The sequence below is a fragment of the Lepidothrix coronata genome, unplaced genomic scaffold (assembly GCF_001604755.1).
Source record: "Lepidothrix coronata isolate B3197 unplaced genomic scaffold, Lepidothrix_coronata-1.0 Scaffold71, whole genome shotgun sequence".
NCBI lineage: Eukaryota > Metazoa > Chordata > Aves > Passeriformes > Pipridae > Lepidothrix > Lepidothrix coronata.
The window spans coordinates 2190271-2211200 of record NW_016690251.1 but is presented as its reverse complement, the minus strand read 5'-3'; the positions used below and the strand labels follow the sequence as shown (position 1 = coordinate 2211200).

Here is a 20930-nt window from a genome sequence, read left to right as displayed (position 1 = left end):
GGGAATCGAACCCGGGTCGCAGCGGTGAGAGTCCTGCACCCTAACCACTAGACCACCAGAGGCCCCGGGTCACTAATAGGAAGGCAGGTAGGGCACAGAGAGAAGGATTGTTATCTTCAAGGAGGCTGGGTGGGGCATATCCACCTGCAACTGCTCACTCTGGAGCTTCTTAGGTGGCATAAAGTAATCCACAAGCTTATTAACCTGAACTCTGAACAGCTGGGTCTGTAAAATGAGAAAATAAAGGAGCTCTAGAAACAAATTAGTCTTTGAGTTGTGCTTTTCAGGATGAATGCTTTTGAAACAGTGCAAGTGTTGCAACTTGTGTGAGAAAAGTAATGGAACGTAGAAGTGGTCCTACCAATAACTTATCTCTGCTGTTAAATACCTGAATACAGAGCACCCTTTGTACTCTTGGTGCCGTATCTGTGTGTTAAGTGATACTAATGCAGTCCTGATGTGGTTTTCTTTTTTTTTCCTTAAAAACAAAATTGCAAAAGCAAACCCTATGCCCTGCTTAAAACAGTATTAAAGCTGTCAGCTTTGTATAGGCCAGGACAAAATAGAAAATACTTGAAAGTGATGGGGGAGGTGGGGTTGTGTGACTCTTCCAACCCAGTAAAAAGTGCTGGTTTAAGGATCTTCATGTTACCAGTGGAAGAACTGGGTTCATGTGCCAGTAGGGTGAAGCCACTGACTTTTGGCAGGGAGGAGGACTCAACATTAGTCTCAAGATTGGACTTGATGAGTCTATGGCTTTACTGTTGAGATTGATCCAGAAGGTCCCTATCCCCTCACTTGCACTGGTATAGCAGGTTTACAGAATAAACCCACAGACAGATAAGCAAAATTATTTGGGTTAAAATAGTTGGAGGTTTGTTTATTTTGGTTTTTTCCCTTAGCCCTTTGCCAGTTCAGTAATCTGATAGCTGTGATAATGACCATACCATCTCAGATCAGTGTTCAGGAGCACGATTTTTTTGGTGACTAGAAGAGTGGAAATGAGGGAGCACCTGTACATCGGTATTTCTCCAGGCACTTCTCAGTGTTCAGCAGCTGTGGCTCAGTCACTTCTGTGGAGCAAAGTGGTATCTTTGTGCTTAGTAATCTATGGTAGGAGAAAAAAAAAAGTGTCTTTGAGCCTATGTATAGTTTTATTATCCAGAATATCCTGTGGCAAGGTGTTCTGCAGCTGAATTTTTCAGGTAGGTGCCAAGATCCTGTAACAGGACAGCCATACAGTATTACTTAGGGGAAGATTGGCTGTGGAGGATAGGCTGAGGAGGGAGAAAACAGGTATGCATTCACCTGGTTTTCAGCAGTGAAGCTGCCATATGTGGAGTTGCAACTTATGCTGTGTTGTGGCATTATGAACAGAAAGCTTGTTTGACAGTTCTTAGATTTAAGGATTACCCAATGACTATACCGTGAGCTGAACTAGGAAAGAGATCCAGCTGAAAAACAACAGAGTGGATATACCAACTTTTAAAAATGTTGACAGATCAGGCCATAAAACTGTGCTTAGAAAGCTGAGGTGGCAAGCCAAGGAGGGAGCAGCAGAAACAGGAGCAACAGTCACTTGTAGAACTCGGGGGATGCGAAATGTCAGCCTGTGCGTTATACATTGCTTGGGCCAGGTTAACCAGGTACACCTTCTTGGCCCACTACAGCTGTGATGTAAAGGTTAAGCTGCTGTGTCATATCATGCTTGCAGCAGCCTTTGAGCATTTGCATGATTGATTGCGAGAGGCGGCGATTTGGAAGCTGTGGTAACTCGATCACCACTTTATGGCTCAGACATTTAAATTATCCCACCCACTGGCTCGATGCAGCGATTTCGATGTTGGTGGAATGAGAAATGAGCTCATAACCTGGTCTGGCACGTGCAGATTTGCCTTTCTAAACGTGCATCCTACAGGAATGAGCTGTTCTAGAATCATTGGCCACAGGTGGTGTCTGCGGATGTGTGGTGTGTCCAATTCTACGGCGTTAGTGAAAACCGAGGTAGCAACGCCTGAAGAGTTTCTGCTGGTATAACACTGACTGTATTAAGAAATTACTCTTTGTGTGGGAGGTGAGGAAAGCTAGCTGGGCTAATAAATGATGGTTTAAAAAAAAAGAAAAGGTATAGCATGCATGGGTACAGTTATGTAAGAGAAGGAAATAAATCAGTGTTTCTCTGAGAACCTCAACCACAGAGCTGCCAGGCAATTGGGCCGCAGCATTGTTCTCAGCACACCCTCCGCTTCCTTTTTTTCCTTTTCGAGGCGAGGGATGGGTGAATTGATGGAGCGGGAGCAGGATGCCGGCTCTGCCTCCAGCCAATGCTGTGTTGGTGCAGCCGTGTTTACCCGGCTTACGCAAGGCAGAGCCAGCCCCTCTTTAGGCAGAAGGCGCTACCCACGGCTGAAGTGAAAGCACTCAGAGCAGAGTCACTCAGTCTGGCAGTTGCCGGAGGTTTAAAGGAGTCGGTGGGTTTCGGCTGGTTTTTAACGAGATCGAAGTGTTGGGTTTTTTTTCTTCTCTACTGTGTGGAAATACTGAAAGGACACAAAGATTCCGGTAAGTGCTCTGTATGCCATCGCTTTTCCCTTTTCAGTGTGGTATTGTCTCAGTCTGTCTTCAAAAGCCTCCTCAGTTGCAGTGGTTTTCAGTGATGTGGTGGAAAGGAAATGTGAGAGCGGGCAGTGCGTCTGCAGGCTGCCCTTCCACCTCAGAGAGGAAGAGGCATTCAAAGTGCCCAATATAATAAATGCTGTTTGCTCGTAGGAAGCACCAGTCACTTCTCATTTTTAGGGTGCAGAGCAAGATGCCTTGAAACTGTCATCATTACCTCAGGGAATTTCTCATGGAGCTGTTAAATATTTGTGTTGTCTTAACTGAAATAGAGGCTTTAAATGTAACTGTAACTCCTATTTTTGCAAGATGGTGCAGTATGCTATGTGAAAAGGCTTTAATGTAATACAAATACCTATTTAGCAGATACTTTGGTACATGAACTGCCTCATCAGGAAGTCAGAGGCTCATAAAAGCCAAAACTGTAATGTTCAGAAATGTAGAACAAGAAGTCATTGTGGTTTTTTGCAATTACAGGCTTCTCAGCCATGTAGTCCAGTACAGGTACATCAGACAGTGAATCTTCCTGGATCCATTCATCAAAGCTGACTTGTGTAACAACCCTCTTAAAAATAAGACGCATCTCTTTTGGTCTAAACTCTTAAGAAGTTTTGCTTTTGCCACTGACTTGAAATGAAAGTTGGGACTGCTTATTTTTAAGGTAATACTTTGTAATTTGTCTGAAGGCAGTAGAGACGATAATTTTAAAGGTTTCTACCTGCAGAGTTCTCTTTATGAGAACTGTACTTTTGCCACATTGTACTCATATTGAACAAAGTTGGTTTTTTTTTTCTTTCCTGCCTGTACTTTCGCAAGGCACTCCCTGAAGGTACAAGTAGGTAGTGCTATGGCTAATGAACACCTGATGTTCTCCCAGCAGGGCTCTGTGTAGCATTGTTTTATGGCTTCTTGAGATTATAAATAATCTTCATTCGATAATCTGAGTGAAACGAAATCAAAACTATACCTTTTTTAACGTAGCCCACAGAGTTTGTAGTAACAGCCGAAGTGCAGGTGCAGCCAAAACCTCATGGAGAAAGCTGCAAATTGATCTCCTGAAGTAGCTTTTGTGAGTAACTTTGACAGGTAGTTCAGCTGATGGAGCAAGTCCAGGCTGTAGCATTTGTCCTTCTGCTAAAAGGGAGTGCTGGCAGAAGGGCCGTGCCCCGTGTGAGAGTCTGTGCATCGTCACCAGTGTATCCAAAAGCTGATGTGGAGGATAGAGGTGGCAAGGGGGCTTAGACTGCATGGGAATGTAGCACTGGTGAAGAACTTTCTCAGCTAATTAAGGATAGAGATAATATTGCGGTGACAGCTTTAAAATAGACACCTTGTGCTAAAAGACAAATGTTTTTGGCTTCCCACACGCAGTCTGAATTACATCATTTATAACCCGTAGGAGGCTATCGTGGTTTCCTCAGGGGAGGATCAGCTGTTACTTTTTCATAACTGAAAAAAATGCTGGATTCTTTTGATTTATTTTTTTTTTTTCCCAGGGGAATATTTTTAGGATTGATTTTTGTCAGTCTGTTGGAGTGGATCGTTATTGGTTACATAAATCTTCCAGGTTTAGTACACCCAACCACATTCTCATCTCATCAATGGCAGCTCAGAATAAGAGAACTGAAGTTAGCAGAGGTCTGATTGAAACCAGCCTCCTGTGCTTAGATGGCTTTTTTCCATCTTCTGAACAGGAATGCTATTTTTAAGTACTATCATAAAGTACAGATTTTCGTATAGGGGCCCATAATAGAAGTCCTGTTCTAAAACACTTCCCTTGTTCATTGAGCAAGGTTGCCTGTCCTCATAGCGCTGTTCCTGTCTTTCCTAAAATTGCTGAGAACTGCTCAGACTTGCTTCTGAGGCTGGAACAGAACTCGAAGTAGGATGCTGGATGCCAATTCAACCAAAATTGCTGTTTCTTAGCCTGGAAAAAGTTAGCTGTAGCCTTGGAGCAAAACAGTAAGATTTGCTCTTGTGTATCAAGTTAATGCCCCTTTGAACATGTCTACACAAAACAGCCCTTTTTGTGTGTGTGTGTGTGTGTGTGTGTGTGTGTGCTCTGACTCTTGCATGACTTGTTTCCAGGATGACCAACCCACTAATGGCAGATGTCCATGGCAAAAAGATGCTTTCATTCTGTTCATGAGAATGAAAAACTCTTCTACTGAGACTTTACAGATGTTCTCAGGGCACAATAGCAGATAGTTGTTTGCATTGGTTTATGCTTGGTATCCTGTGTCAGGAGAGGCTCCTTGCTCATTTCAGACCTTGGCCTTGTTGTCTTATTTTTGATGCTTTCATATCATAAGACACTATTGTGTGTATAGTGGATGGCTAAGCTTATTCTGAGTTATAAAAGAAAAGGTGTACAGTGTAGACTAAGGAAATAATGAGCCATACAGAAGCAGAAGGCTAGACTGATTTTTCCAAACTCTCAAGGCTTATTCTTGGGGGGGGGAAAGGGGTTTTATGCTGAAAAGCTCCCTTTTCTGGAAAGAAAATGAATTATCCTTCCTTAGAAAGGTAGTGTATGGCTACTGATCTGAAGTGATAGTGCAGTTTGAATGCCTGTCAGCTGCATCACCATACCTTCCCTGTGCATCTCTAGTGCAGGATGTGAGCTGTAAACAGACTGGCTAATCTCAAAAGTGGAGTATAAAACCTGCTGATCTTAAAATTGCAAGAATGTGTCTGAAGGAAACATGAGCTTGTTTTTAACTAGAAACTGGAAGAAGTATGAAAACTATGGTTGATAAACACATGCTCTTTCACCTAGTGATCACTTCAGTAAAAACTATTTCAATACAAGTTTACAAAAAGATTGATAGGAAAAACAGTGAAAGGGGAATAACTTTCCATCACGTAGAAGAAAGTGATTTCTCAACCTCAGCTTTCAGAAACATAGTGATACAAAGGAGCTGATTCCTTGTTGCTCACACCAGTGGAAATCAGTAACAACACTGATTTTGTTTGTGAAACCTGACAACCTGGACTTGATGAGAACTCAAACAAGAAGTCAGTCTGCTGGGAATTACTTTTGGGCTTGGTAAATCTCAGGAGGATAAGGACAAAATTGTATTTTACTGGTAATGGAGTTACTCAAAATTTATGTCTAACTGGTCAAAAGTGCACCTAAAGGGCATATTTCAGTTACTTGATAAAATTGTGTTGGACGTCCTAAAATTAACTGTGTTCCTACAATAATTTAGGTTGGGAGGTTGTCTGGTTCAGTCCCTGAACTCAGAGTGGGACTGGACTGTTTTAGATTAGGCTGTTCAGGGCCAGATGCAGCGGAGGTTGATCTCCAAGGATGGAGATCTCACAGCCTCTCTGGATTGTTTCCCCCTCCCCCCCAATAGCTAATCAGGATTTTCTGGGCTGTAGCTTGTTTGTTGCCTCTTGTTCTGTCACTGCATACCTAGATTCTATTTCATCTGTGTCCCCCCTGATTTAACACAGAATTGCTGAGGGAAGAGCTGGATGTGAGAATTGCAAGGATAGTAAATGGAGAACGGCAAATAGCAAAATGTATAAAGATAAAAACAGTAATAAATAAGATGCCTTGTGCTTTATCTCTAAAAGCCAAAAAAATCCGGACTTTAAAATATGTAGAGATAGAATGTAAAGAAGATAACGTTATAAAAATGGAGGGGAAAATTCCTGGTTTTGCATCTGAATCAGCATATTTTTATTTTAATGTACTCACTGACAGAGGACTTCTTTCTATACTGTGAAAGTGGTTTTTTATGCAGTATTTTAGAAAAGGGCTAGTCTGGCACTAGCTACAGTTGCTAGCAGCCTATAATGCTTGCTCTGTGTTTAGAAAATGACGGTAATTTATTACAAAGAGACTTTTATTCTAGTATTTTTAGCTCACAGCCGAGTGTTTAATGAATCTCTGCTTGGGCTCATTGAATTTATGTTCTCCCCTCCCCCTGCCCCATTTTAACCATTAAGATGCTGCTGTTCCTGCTGCAATTCCAAAAGCTGTACTTGGTCTACTGAATAGCAAACTTATTCACAAGGTTCTCTGCCTTCCTGCAAACAAGACCTGAAGACTTGCTGTCGAAGCCACCAAAGCCTGGTTGTATGTGAGTCTCCTGATCAGAAAAGGCAGCTGAGTGGTTGAGGATGGCTGGTAAACTAAAGCTGATAGTTCAAAACCAACCCAAATTCAGCCTGTCCCCCACTGAAAATGATGTGTTCAGTGAAAGTGGGCTCTTAAACTCATGTACTCCGAAGGTCTTTCCAGGGCATAGTCTGGGTTCAGACTGGGGCTTGCGTGAGACAGGAGGACTAGAATTATATGGCTTTTCCTTCTACTTGAATGTAGTCAGAAATCTGTGGCTTGCTTCCTTCTGTCTTTGCCTTCTGTGACTTTAGTGAGTACTGGAGAACAGGAAGGCTTGTAAGAAACTAGATTTACATTCCTCAAACAAATACTTTTCTCTGCTTAGTTGTTATCTCTTTCCAGTCTTTCAAAACAGTTTCACATGATAGTATTGAGCAAGTTGCCCTCAGTGAGCTTTTTCCTGCCTCCAGAGGAGCCAGTGTTAAGAATAAAAAGGTACTACTTGTTCATGAGTTCTTTCTGATCCAGTTTCCTATTTTTGAGACTGAAGGATTTTAACTGGTACCCATTGTGGTTTTGTGCTAACTGCAAACAGTTGTGCTCGACTCTTAACCGTGCAAGTTGCATTACTCAGAAAATCTTTTCAAATCTGTAGTACAGGACTGTGCACAGGTAGGGGTTTTCAGGCTTTGGCCTCTTCTCTTTGGCAGAAGCAGAGGTCTTGACATGAAAAAGTTTGCTGCTGCCAGTTCTGTGATTTTGGAAGAAGGTTGGATGAGATGGGATCTTGTAATCGACGCCTTGTTCCTCATCAGCATTGAAGGTGTTTGGAGGAGTTCAGAGCGGTTTGTTGTTCAGAGCCTGCTCCATTGAAGCATCTTCCAGTGATGTTTGGAAATGCTGCTGCAAAAAGCAAAATTGTAACTTGCATGTATTTTGTTCAAGCAGTTGGTTCCTTAGTTGTCACTTCAGGGCCAAGTTGTCTTTTTAACATATTTAATTAGCCTTTCCTAACACTTCGAGGAAGTCTCCTGTAGTATTCTAGGAATAAAAACTGATCAGGTTATACTACAAGAGAAGACCCATTATATATATTAGTCGATCCTTCCTCTCAAAAGCATTGCTCCCTGTAACTTCTTTACTCTGATTTAAACGATCCATAAGCCTGCTCTGTTTCAGGAGTGGAAATGTTATCCCATGGCTAGATTAGACTCCTCTCTAGTGAGACAGCACTTGAGTTTTATTTGCAGACAACAAATTTCCCTCGGACTAGTCGTCAGGATCTCATTGGGAGGATATACTTGATCTTTGTTATTTCTGTGAACAAGAAAAGGTTTCCTTTTGGGTACCAGGCAGATCACACTGGGTGAGAAGTAGTGTGTATGTTGGGCTGATTATTTTTTTTCAGGAGTGCTGAATTTTGTATGTGCTTGAGTTGAAGTAATCTGGGGGTGTTAGTAGTTGTGAAAGTGGTGTGTGCAGCTCATAAAGGTTCTGAGATGTATTTTTAAAAAAATCAGAGTTCTGACATTCAAGCCAGGCTTTTGAAAATGGATGAGCAAGCTGTGTTTTTAGTGATAGCTCCAGATTTCTAACTCTCGAACCTTCCTTGAATCTAATAAGAAGTGGGTTTCCATCATATGTACAAAGTAAACTTGGCTGGATTTCTTTAAGTGTAAAACAAAAGAAAATGTTTTAAGGAGGAGCTGAGTGTTAGACATTGGACACTTTTCCTTATACTAAGATTTTCTGTATAATTTCTTGTATTGCTGAAGTCTATCCCTGAGCACTGTTGACCCTGTTTATCATTTCTTCTGAGTTATCTCTTAAGAGGAGGTTACTGGCCATTTGCTCAGGTAACGCTTTAGAGTCTCCTTTAGCTGTCCATGTGTTATTTTAATGAGACTTGGAAGCTGATTCACACTGGGAGATGTATTTTTTAGCTTTCTGTGAAATTGTTCATTTGGATAAACAGAGGAAGAGGAGAAGCTACACCAAACCTGTTCTTGTATTAATAGCTAAAGTTATTTTTAATGCTTGCCTTCCCACCTTCTCTGAGTGAAAGGATTTTAGCACTTTATCAAACACTGCAATGTTGGGGTTATACTATTTAAATCTTTGGTTACTGTGTCATGGTATTTACTAGTCCTATGCTATTTCCTAATAGGCAGTGCTCCAGATTTCATAGCAGTATTTCTTGTGAGTTCTTAAATGCCAATGCAAAGGACAACCGTTGACCAAGATGAAATTAGTTTTATGTGGAGAAGACTGAATTGCAGGGGAGAGCCCGCTGAGGAGATCAATATTCAGGTAGAAAATAGGTTAATCATGTGGGGAGGAGATGAAAACATGAGTTGTTTTTAAGATGATAATCATACAAGCAACTATAATGTGAGATTTTAAAATAAAACAAGAAATGCTGAAGTTGATAGTAAAAATACTTCATAGAAAATATATCCTTATTTTTACATACAGGTAAAGCATGAAGATTTATCGTCACTTCTTGAGAAGGAGAAATACTTCAGACAGGAGGTGTGGCTAGAGAACTGAGCACTATAGAACAATAAGATCAATACAGTTCAGTACTGTCAGTGAACCAGCCCTGAGGTGTCTTTGTAGGCACATGGTTTCAGAGAATTGCTGGTGTGGTGCTCCAAGGTGGGGTGTGATGTCAGGGGGCAAGGAGGACTCTAGAAGACATGAACATGAAAATTGTGAACAATTAATGTTGTGGGGCTCCTCTTATCAAATGGGGCAATCCCCACTTCGATGTGTTGCGATTACTGGCGAGATAAAGGCTTAAGGTCTCGTTTTCATATGATAAGTTTGCTTTAAATTCTTTATCTTAGAATTTTAAATGCAAACCCTACAGCAGTAAGTACCTTCACAATCCCAGTGGAGTTACTGCTAAACTCGGATCAGCAATCTAGAAATGCCTTGGAGCAAACTCTGCTGCTTTGCTCCCTCCTGTGCTGCCGCTGCTGTTCCTGTGGGACAGATGGGGACTCTTGCATCAGTATAAGGCACTTTCAGCACCAGCAAAGTGATGGGTCCCAAAGGTTTGAACCAGGACAGCTGCCCAGTGAAAATGCACAGTGCTTCCTATGCAACAAAAATATATTGGCGTAAGTGTTGTGTAGATGGGGCACAGACACTTCATGGGAATGTTGTGCCAGTCGGGTTTATTGCAGTGCACTTGCACATATGGCAGTGGGTCAGGATACAGCTGTGATAATGTTACACACGTGCTAGCCACAGAAACAGTCTGCAGTTAACTTGTGTCAAGCACTATGAAATCTACAGTACTCATACTTGAAAACAAAGGAGAAAAGATTTGGAAAATAATGCGAAATTAAAGGAGGAACCCTCCTGGTTGTGTTCTGCAGACATCACAGCAAACATTTGTAGAACAGTGAGATGTCTTTGTATTTGTGTGAAGCCCTCACAAGTATGTGGAATAGCATGAAGGAGCAAACTGAGTTCTTAGGGAGCACTGTGAGTGGATTGCAGGTGACAATCAGTATGTCCATGCTGGATGAGAAGTTGGTAGATTGAGAACACATGTTGAAGGCCAAGCTTCTCAGTGAAGGAGCAAAGAGGACTGGGAGAGGATGTAGAGATAAGGTCAGTAGTGGGATCTTTGCATCAGCTTCTGAACAAATACAAGCAAGATGTCAAGCACTGCCACGTCCTTTTCTCTGTTCTTACGACATAAGTTGGTGGTAGATAGAGTCTGCATGATGATGTCTTTTTGCTAATAACTATGGTCTAGTTAAGGTAGAAGAAAATGGAGATACAGCACTGTAGTTGTGATCAAAGTTGATGACAGGATTCAAGAAATGCTGTGTGTGTCAAAAAGTATATATGCACGGAAGGCAGGATGTTAACCATCAGTACTAAAAAAGATGAGTAACTTTTTGAGTTGGTGTGAAAACTTACCTGGAAGGAAGGGAATGTTCTTATTTCTATTAAAGCTTCAAACAGGCTGGCATCAGCTTTATTCTTTATCAACCAAGTGCTCAGCTGGGTAGGCTTTCTCTAGAGGAAGGTCAGAGATGTGCTGGATAGGTCAGGAGTGTCTGGAAATGCTCCTAATGAGAAGCTGCAAAATATAATAGTATGAACTGTTCCTCAAAGCAGAAGTCTGAGGGAAAAAATGCACTTCAAGACTGTTTTCATTAAGAACTATGTGGAATTCCCTCAGGAAATTTCCTTCAAACATGTTTATATGACTTCTGTCTCTTGGTTAAACATGAGATCATGTTGCACACCCTACACTTGTATGGCAGACTCAATATCAAATTGTCAAACAACTTCCTTCCGTCTGCAAATCCAGAAGCTTCTTGGAAAGCTCTGAATCACACACTTTCCATGAAAGCTTCTACCTCTGGCTAATGGACTGGTCTTGCTTTGTAATTTTTTTTTCTTTACATTTAGTGCTTATCTGGCTCTACTTCTTAATAGCTGAACAAAATATAGTAAATGAAGCTATGTACCATTTATTCTAAAAGCTAGCAGGAAGGAAAAGCGGTGTGGGTATTTCAAGGCCATAGTGGAATTTTCTGAGTGCACTTTTTTGTGACCTGCTAGTTCTTCAAGGCAATTCAACCTTAATTCATGTGGGTTTATATAAATGTTTTTTTAAATTATTTCAGCCCAAACCAAAATATGGAAAACACAAAATATTGTACCTACTGTACCAGATAGGCATGCAAGTTTGTGTAATTGATGGTTTTGAGTACTTTCTCTGACACTTAAATTTGCTTTTGTTTTTCCAGGAAATAATGAAAAAAGTGTGCCACAACTCTTGATCAGAGACCTGAAATTTGAGAAGAAGTCATTAGCTAAGCTCATGTTTTCTCCTGATCAAGAAAATCATCCATCAAAAGCACCAGTCAAATATGGTGAATTGATTGTATTAGGGTAAGTGAGTGTGAAAGTCTGAGGGTTTTCTCATGGGTTACATTGGAGTCTTGGAGGACAGCGTATCTAAGGGGTTTATTTCAATCAAAATTCTCTAAAATACTATCTCTCCACCAGGGTTGGTGAATATTTAGAATGTTTCTTTTACAGCATGAACACACCATTTATAGGTAAAGCCCCAGAAAGGCAGATAATCCTCCTTGGTTTCATGTTTGGGACCCAAGACTCACTGGCTTGTCGGTAGCAGATTTGAGGTTCAGCTGGGTAGCATTCCTTGCCCTACAAGCTTTGTGTGTCTGTGCTGTGATTCTGTGGGCATGTTTCAATATATTGTGTTCATCGATTCTTGGATTTAAGTGTGATTAATTAAAAATCTGTGATTAGTAACACTGTACTAATTAAGGATACTTTGTGCTTAGAATGAAAGGTCTTGTGGGCCTTGTATCTCATGAGGAGCTAAGCAATACAGGAAGATGGACTGTTCTTGTTCTGTGCTTTTTGGTAGGTACAATGGGTCTCTCCCAAATGGAGATAGAGGAAGAAGAAAAAGTAGGTTTGCTTTATTTAAAAGACCCAAGGCAAATGGGGTGAAACCTAGCACTGTGCACATTGCCTGTACCCCTCAAGCAGCAAAGGTAAGCTCCATTTCTCTAGTTAAGTCTGATTTCTCCTAGTGCTGTAATAAAGAGCTCCATCAAGTCAGAGCTGTTATGAAACAGTGTAAAAAGTATGAAGTTCTGGCTGTGAAAAGAATGGTTCATATTTATCCAAGGTTTTTTGATACCTGTCAGGGTTGGCAAGAAACAGTTCAGCAAGGCAGATTTGGTGCCTAGTCCGTGCTGTGGCTAGAAAAAAAAATAATTATTTTTGAAACATGAATGTTCCGGGCACAGAACTGGTCATGTAAAACTTTGTATTTTGTTTTCCTTCCAAACTCACTACAGACATCTGTTCTAGACTTTGTGTTTTGGCACTCAGCCGTGCTTTAGGGCTAACTTTGCTTCACTAAAGCTGAATTTTAAATGATTCTTTACCAAAGCTCCATGTGCATTTGCTGCTCCATACAATGGGTAGGAGTTCCCCAGGGATGGGGCCAGGTGGGTTTTGCAGGACGTGGTTCACAGAGCTTATAATCAGCAGCAATAAAGAAGCACTAAAGGAGGGGCTTAGGTCCTGATATTGAATTGTTTGTCATGTCAAAACTACATTATAGCTAAGGTATTAACCATGCAATTTTTCTGTATTGTGGCTATTCAAGTGTGTGTGCAATTATGTTCAAAAACTAATTGAGCATTTCTACTAAAACAATGGAATTTGAGGAGGTTTGGTGGTTGGTTAGAAATTGCCAGTGACAAGATCAGACCCTTAAACAAATACTGTAGTGTTGAGTGTTTGACTCTCTGAATACCTTGATACATAAAAATATGGATCCCTGAATTCAGGAAATTGCCATGAAGTTTTCTGAAATCAAAAGCATTTTTCTAACCCAAGTTCTTTTAGTAGAATTACATTCATAGGAGATCTGTGAAAAGAAGACTTATTTTTGCAAAGTCTTCATGGTCTTCAAGTGCTGTTTAGATGCACTTCTGAATAGTCTTTGCTCAGTTCCTACTAGGGAGTTGCAGAATGAACATTCAGACTAACAAACTGAAACCTAGATTACTTTGCTACAACTTCTGCAACCTGTGCTGAGTTGCTCCATTTTACCCTATTTGCCACCACTTTTTAGTCTATATATGTTATCAGTCATCACTGATTTTAGTATGAGCTTGGGTCCTGTTTTTAGAATGAAGTCCCTAAGTTTCAGTCCTCACTTTGCTGTTGGACAGGTTGAGGCTGAGATGGCCACGAAGGTGTAACATTCAGTTTTAGCCTTTGCATTTGGTTGTTTTGTTCTTTTGTGTTAAGGCCAGCATTGCCTTAACACAAAACATGACTAATAATATGCCCTGTTTAAGTGTATTTTGTTGCAGCATGTGGTGAAGAGACCAGTTTGGTCTGTTGCTGAATCAGTCCTGCAGCTTTTTTTTAATAGTCAGGACAGGGTTTTGTGAAGTTTAACTACAGGTATGTTACTAACAACCATCTAAAATAATTAGCAGAATAGGAGCCTGATTTTTTTATATAGATGTAGATGTATATGTAGTCTACTTTGTTGCTGTATATTGAAGAGTCATTGTGCACTGGTTCAATAATATTTGGCATTTTTCCGTAGGCCATAAGTAATAAGGACCAACACAGCATATCTTACACTTTGTCTCGGGCCCAGACAGTAGTGGTTGAATATACACATGACAGCAACACAGATATGTTCCAGGTATGTGAAGTAAACATGTAAGTGTATTCTCACTTCTGGTGGGCTTCTAACAAAGCATCCTCTCTGCAGGCTTTTTTCCCTCAGACCTAAAAGTTCACATGTGTCAAGTTTCTACATCTTACTCTTCAGAACAATTTAATTCTGTTTGTTCCCAAGGCCATCCTATGAACAAGACTGTGTCTGTGCATCTCTCTTAGACTTGGGCAAAGGTGAAAGCTGGGGGGGTGGTGTGACTAATGCATAGGATTATGGTTTTGCCTTTGATTGCTGGTTGGCAAGTCCTGTAACCTGTCTCCTAGTCCCTCTCTGCTAAATGAAGAATAAAGTGCACAGTTCTCTTTAAGCACTTGGAACTTTGCTTCTGGAATTTACAAAGGGATTTGGGATCAGCCAGTTGGAGACAGGGTAGAAGGAATACACTGTGGAAACACAGAAAAGCTTCTGGCACAACTAACATGAAAAATACCCTGAACTTCTTTGAGCAAACCCAGAAATGTCTAAAGTGCTGGGAGGTGTGGAGAGAGGAGCCTCAGTGCTGACACTGGCAGTTCAGAGCAACTTTGCTGCAGTTCCTGTGTCTGAGAAGGGACCACAAACACATTTGCAGCTGTGGTGTGCACTCATATCTTATAATTGTTTCCTGTTTTTCTCAAAAGGAAGGGGTTTGTTTTGGTTTGTTTTTTTTTAATGTGTGCTTTGTTCTTTCTGATTCCCAGACTGATCTTGCATTGATTTCCCCCCCGCCCCCCGTTACTGTCACTAATTTATGGCAAGGAGTTTTGCTGTCACAGCATTTAGCTGTGACGCCACTGCAAGATCTAAGGAGGTGGGAGGTGTTGGGAAGTGGTGGAGGAAGCTGCTCTGCAACTGCAAATACTTACAACAGAGCAAAAGGACTGTAATGAACTCACTGCAGCATAAGCTATTGTTTGTGTGAGTGTTCTCTCTTCAGGCATGCTGTGGCATGCGTGCTGCTCTGAAATTGCCCCTGGCAATCCCCATGTACTGATGGGTTATCCTGCCTAAGAAGCAATAGAAAAATACATTCTGACAAAGCAGTTTTGGTCTCATGAAAGCTCTCCAGCCTTCACCAAAAAAAGCACATCAAGCTTTTGGGTTGTCCTGCTCAGCAGTTAATCAGTCTTAATATAACCAGCTATTTTCACGGAGCCTGAGAGCTTTGGCAGTGAGTGAGTAGTAGTGTATAAGAGCTTTAAACCCAGCTAAGTGAATGTTTGGGAGAGGGATATTACTTCTCTTCTTAGTTTGTAAAGAAAAGGACAAGGTGATTTGACTGGAAAAGCAGCGATACCCGTACAGATACTCAGTACAGTTGTGTGGGACTGCAAAACTCTCTGAAAAGAAGCCAGCTTCCAGCAAAATCTGATTGTTGTCAGATGTTGAATTCTTGTGTTCTGTGAGTCTTTTCATAACCCCTCTCTACCACAAGCACCTTGTACCTGGTCTTTAACAAAAGTTTTGCTCCTTCTCAGTGCCCCACCAGAGCTGAAGAGACAGCTCACATTATCTAATTTTCCTACATCTACACCTCCACTAGTCTGGCATTGTTCAGAATATTGCAGGCATGCAAAGTGACTGAATGTCACTTTTCTTCCCTCTAACTGCTGTTTCCTCGCTGTTTGGTGCTGCTGCAGCTCGTCCACCTGACCCAAGTGTAACCTCTCTGATGAGAAGGCCTTCAGTGGGAAATCATCTCAGAATTTACTTAATTACATCATTTTACTTCCCCTTCCTTTAGTTGGCCGTACCCAGCTTTCAAAATAACTGCGATCACTTGAAGGCAGAATAATTCATTAATTCGGATTAGGCTTTAGATGGGTGGAGGGGAATGCTTTAAACTATAACATCATGATTTTTATATTATCACAAGTGCTTCGAATTTGAATATTCCCAGACCCAAAGACAAACTTCTGACCGTTTTGGTTTTTTTTTTTAATCTCTTTCCAGATCGGTCGGTCAACGGAGAGCCCTATAGACTTTGTAGTAACAGATACAGTTCCTGGAAGTCAGAGTAATTCAGATACACAGTCTGTGCAGAGCACTATATCAAGGTTTGCCTGCAGAATCATATGTGAACGTAACCCTCCTTTCACAGCAAGAATATATGCTGCAGGATTTGACTCCTCGAAAAACATTTTTCTTGGGGTAAGGAGACTTTTTTTTCTCCCCCAGAAGTTCAGTTCAGGCTTATTTTAAAATTAATTCATAGCTCTGCTTCAGACAAATTAAAGTTCTCATTGATGTAATTTGTTCTAGGAGAAAGCTGCGAAGTGGAAGACATCAGATGGGCAAATGGATGGACTAACAACGAATGGGGTTCTTGTTATGCATCCTCGTAATGGATTCACAGAGGACTCCAAGCCAGGGGTGTGGAGAGAGATCTCTGTGTGTGGGAATGTGTTCAGCCTCCGTGAAACCAGATCGGCTCAGCAGAGGGGAAAAATGGTGAGAGCAGTGACCAGTGTTTTATGCAACCTGTTCAAAATGAATACAGCCATAAGTGGTAAAGTTTGGGCATAGAGCTGGAATCTGCTGTAATTCAGTGTAGTTGTCACCTCTGCAGTTAGTTACACTGACTTCTGTGTCTTGTCTTCATACACAAAGATATCTTGCTCAACCTGAATTACTGAGTTTATCTGCAAACTAGTACTTCATTGCACATCTAGACTGCTCTTCTAAATTGAGTTGCTGATCTACTATGTATTTCTGCAAACTGTCCTAGTCCTGTGCGCATTTTAAAGAGTATTTTTCTGATTCTGCCTCTTGAGTGTATGCTTTGAAGGTTTTCCCACTTCTCCTTTTTTATAGAATAATAAAGAATAATTATGATTTTGTTGGATATTAATTCCCACCTTTGCATTCTGAGTTTTCCCCTTCCTCTTGTATACAAAGCTTTGGTGATATTTCAGGAGATAATTGGTTTTGGGATCTCTCAGCAAAAAGAAATGCTACACTGAACACTTCCAGTGAAGTATTTATCTTGGAGCACTAACAGGTGACTTTCTGAAGGAAGGGAAGGCCGTGTGTAAAGGTGTGTTTGAAGAAAACAGTCTAAAATATGATGGAGGACTAGAGAAGGCTTGTGCCATTCCTCAGTTGAAGTAGCATAGTTGGGAGTGCTCGAGGTAGGGATGGGGTTGAGAGAAGTTGAGATTGGAGAGGAACTTTTCATGACTTAACGCGGTCTATTTTAATGCACACACTGATTTCTTAAGATGTTGGGGTGGAAGTTCTTTTCAGAAAAAAAAAAAAAGAGGGGAGAGAGAAGCTGATACTGCGCTCTCCATGGGCATCTTATATAGACAGTCAGGAACTGCTCGAAACTTTGTCTGGATCTGTATTATGGAAGTGCACGATGTTCCTCTTCGGGCACCCTTAGGTGACACCTCTCTTTGTCTCTGTCCACCACAAGGTTGAGAACGAAACGAACCAGCTCCAGGATGGGTCTCTGATCGACCTGTGCGGGGCGACGCTGCTGTGGCGCACGGCGGAGGGGCTGTCCCGCACCCCCACCGTCAAGCACCTGGAGGCCCTGCGGCAGGAGATCAACGCAGCCAGGCCCCAGTGCCCCGTGGGCTTCAACACCTTGGCCTTCCCCAGCATGAAGAGGAAAGATGTTGTAGACGAAAAGCAGCCGTGGGTGTACCTGAACTGTGGCCACGTGCACGGCTACCACAACTGGGGAAACAAGGAGGAGAGGGACGGCAAGGACCGCGAGTGCCCCATGTGCCGCTCCGTCGGCCCCTACGTGCCGCTGTGGCTCGGGTGCGAGGCGGGGTTTTATGTGGACGCCGGACCTCCAACTCACGCGTTCAGCCCGTGCGGACACGTGTGCTCGGAAAAGACAACTGCATATTGGTCCCAAATCCCTCTCCCTCACGGTACTCACACTTTCCACGCAGCCTGTCCCTTCTGTGCCCATCAGCTGGCTGGTGAGCAGGGCTACATCAGACTCATTTTCCAAGGACCTCTTGACTAACACAGGTGTTAACAAGGACTGCAGTAAACTGATAAGCTAAGCGATTCTGATTTTTAAACCAACTGTTTTTTCATATTCTCTGGGCTTTGCTGGTTTGCATTAAGATGAAGAATTTTTGGTTTTGTTTTTTTTTGTTACAACAGCTTAATCCCTCTCTGTTGAGAAAAGTCTGGAAATAGAAGAAATTGGGGGGAGAAGGGGGAGAACTCCTGCTTTTTTTAGTTAATAACTACTTCTGAAGAGGTGAAGGAAGTGTTGTAAGAGTGAACTTCGATGCCTTCCGTTTAATGGTTTTGAATCACATGCCCACAAGTGTTTAAAAGTTGTTTCATTCTTTTTGTATATGGAGGGTAAAAAGTTCAAAGAACATTAGTTTACAGCTTGGATGCAAACATTGTAAAATATAACATGTATATTAACTCTTTTCTATTTATCTTTATTATTGAACATTTGTAGAATGTTTAGAGAGTAGCATGGTCATAGTGTGTTACATCTGGCAGTTGGATGTGTAGAGTAGTTCTGGATGGAGAAGAACGTGAGATGGAAATGGTAGAAAAATCTTTTAATCTAAAATATTGAGTTCTTAGAATAGTTAAAATGCTTTTTAAACAAAGCTAATGCAAATTATGATGGCATAAAGTTGTACTTTAACCGTGTCGAAAGGTAGCGAAGAAGGACTTCTTAAAATGTCTTTTTGGTAGGACTGTACTCAAGATCTGGCTATGAGGAGAATATTTACCAGACTCTTTGAATATGCAACTTAGTCTAGATTAAGGATTTTTTTCTCCCTTCACGCTAACACTTCTCTTTATTTAGCATTAGTGACATTTGTGAGGGTTTTTCCAATGTTAAAATGAACAGACCTGAAAGATGAGGCTTGTTCTGTTCCTTGCTGTTTGGGGTGGGGGTGAGGGGAGAGGCAGAGGCACTCGGGCACAAGTGTGGGGAGTAACTTGTGACTTGGCCACATCCCAGCTTGGGAGGGGTTTGTCAGGTGGATGCTCTGCCTTCCACCCTCAGACTGGTACGTGGGGGGCTTTTACCATGTGCAGATGCTCATCGAGGCCATAGCTGGAACACAGGTGGAGCTTGGTACCCAGGGGATGTGTGCCCATGTCCCAGCATCCTTGGGCAGCTGGTCACAATTGTCTGTTGTCGGAGGGAGCTGGGGCTGGGCTGGGCTCAGACCCCTCAGTGTGAGATGCTGTGCTTGGGCTCTGGTTAACTGGTCTCTCTCTGCTCTCCCCTCTCTCCCCTTCCATTCCCTCCATATCCACCAGAAAAGACCAGTGCACTACATGCAGCTTTGCTGCTGACCCACTGTGCTTCAAGGCAAACACACAACCTGACCTTTTTAGGGTTGATTTGAGCTTTTTCGGCCAGCTTCGTACTTTTTTTTTTTTCCAAAATATGTACTGTATAATTAATTGACAGTAGCAAATTTCTGTACTTTATAGCATAGCTTTCATTTTTCTTTTGAAGCTGTTCTAAAATTTTCTTGGTTTAAAGAGACCTGTGTTGCTTAGATGTCATAAATTACTTACTTTGACTGTCAATTATTTCTCCATTTTTAAAAAGAAATTATATATATTGTTTGGTTCACTCAGGAAATGCATGTGTCAGGAAACCTGTACTATAAGTTCAGTTAGCTGTCATGTACAAGTAACTGTTGTTACTCCCTTTCCATAGAAATATAACTGATTTTGACATTTTCCAGATTATATGCATTAAGTAATGAAACTTATGCAGCAAGAAATCCCTGTATTGTAGTTGTTCTAATCATCTTATTCAAACTATAGTATACTGTAGTTTTAATTTTTATTTGCAAATTAATTTATTCAAACTACATGAGTAAACACTTTTCAAAAATAGAAATTTGGGATTGTCTGTGGCTTTGTTTCCAAGAGATGGGGATGGCCCTTCTTTTGTCACCTAAGGTGTCTGTATGGTGCATGTGGGTTAAGAGCACAGAAAAGCAGCAGCTGTAAAGACTTTGCACGTTTTCCTGGTCATGGCTTTGAATGTTTCCTGTCAGATGTGACCTCTTAACATATTTTATATTTAGCTGTGTGTTAACAAAGGTGAGAGTGTTGTTTAAATGATCTCTTCCCTGAGTAAGTTAAAAATACTGAAATGTGAGCAAAACCTGAACTAAATGTCTGGGCTCTTCTAAAGTGATAAGAACTCTTGATTCCATCTTCCACAAAATCTGGTTGACACTTCCGTGGCCCTGATCTTGTTGGCTATGGGAACATGAAAAATCAGAAAAGGACATGATGAAAGCTGCAAAGCAGTGTGAGTAACATAGAGCTGAACTGTGGGCACAGAGCGAGCAGGGGATGGTAGGAGGAGTGTGGAGAGCGATGTACTCACCCTGGGTTGGAGGCACAGCTGGAGGCTGGTGTGGAGCCAGTGGTGCCGTTGGGTAGAGGCACATCGGACTGCAGAGGGGAAGAAGAAAGGTCCACGCCCAACATGCAGCCATCCTTAAGCCTCTACCCTCTTTAAGATGATACATTCTGCTTTCACTGTACTTTGCTACGCCACCCTCACCCCCCCAAAAAGAGACTCCCCATACAAAGGTGTCAGAGCACAACTGGCTGTGTCTCTGGGGAGTGTTAGGCTAAGATCAGTCTTCAGAGTCTGCCCCATGCTCTCTGCCTGTTGCATACTTCTCTTGACCCAAACTGGGCTTGTTAATCCCATTTTTAAAAGGGCAGAACATGGGCATTCAAATGCTTGATATGGGGAGATCCCACTGTCAAAAGCAGGATAGCAAAGGTTGAGTAGTTGAGGAGCAAGTTCCATCACTAATAGCAGCAGCTCTGACTGAGGTTCCCTATTTGAGGTCTGCCAGGCTTCTGTTCTTGTTTGGAACAATAGTCCTCTGTAAACGGTAAAATGAATATCAGATTAAAAGTAAAATGATCCCTTAGACTCAACCAGCTGACTGAAGCACTCTGAACTTTAAGGCCATTGCTTCTGAACAAATTTTGGAG

The 20930-nt window shown here is 41.7% G+C and overlaps 1 protein-coding gene across 2 annotated transcripts in view; it reads left to right on the top strand.

Annotated features, from left to right (window-relative positions):
- PELI1 (pellino E3 ubiquitin protein ligase 1) overlaps positions 1–19800 on the top strand; it is a 46129-nt gene extending 26329 nt beyond the window's left edge. The window contains exons 1-7 of one of the 2 annotated variants that reach the window (XM_017818945.1): positions 2380–2562; positions 11470–11614; positions 12120–12249; positions 13830–13931; positions 15900–16097; positions 16209–16397; positions 17365–19800. In XM_017818945.1, the coding sequence (XP_017674434.1) occupies positions 11544–11614; positions 12120–12249; positions 13830–13931; positions 15900–16097; positions 16209–16397; positions 17365–17931 (1257 nt within the window). In that variant the 5' untranslated portion in view covers positions 2380–2562; positions 11470–11543 and the 3' untranslated portion in view covers positions 17932–19800. Of the gene's footprint in view, positions 1–2379; positions 2563–11469; positions 11615–12119; positions 12250–13829; positions 13932–15899; positions 16098–16208; positions 16398–17364 lie in introns of those variants that run through there. The other variant, XM_017818946.1, reaches the window with a different exon arrangement.
- The last annotated feature ends 1130 nt before the right edge of the window (positions 19801–20930 follow it).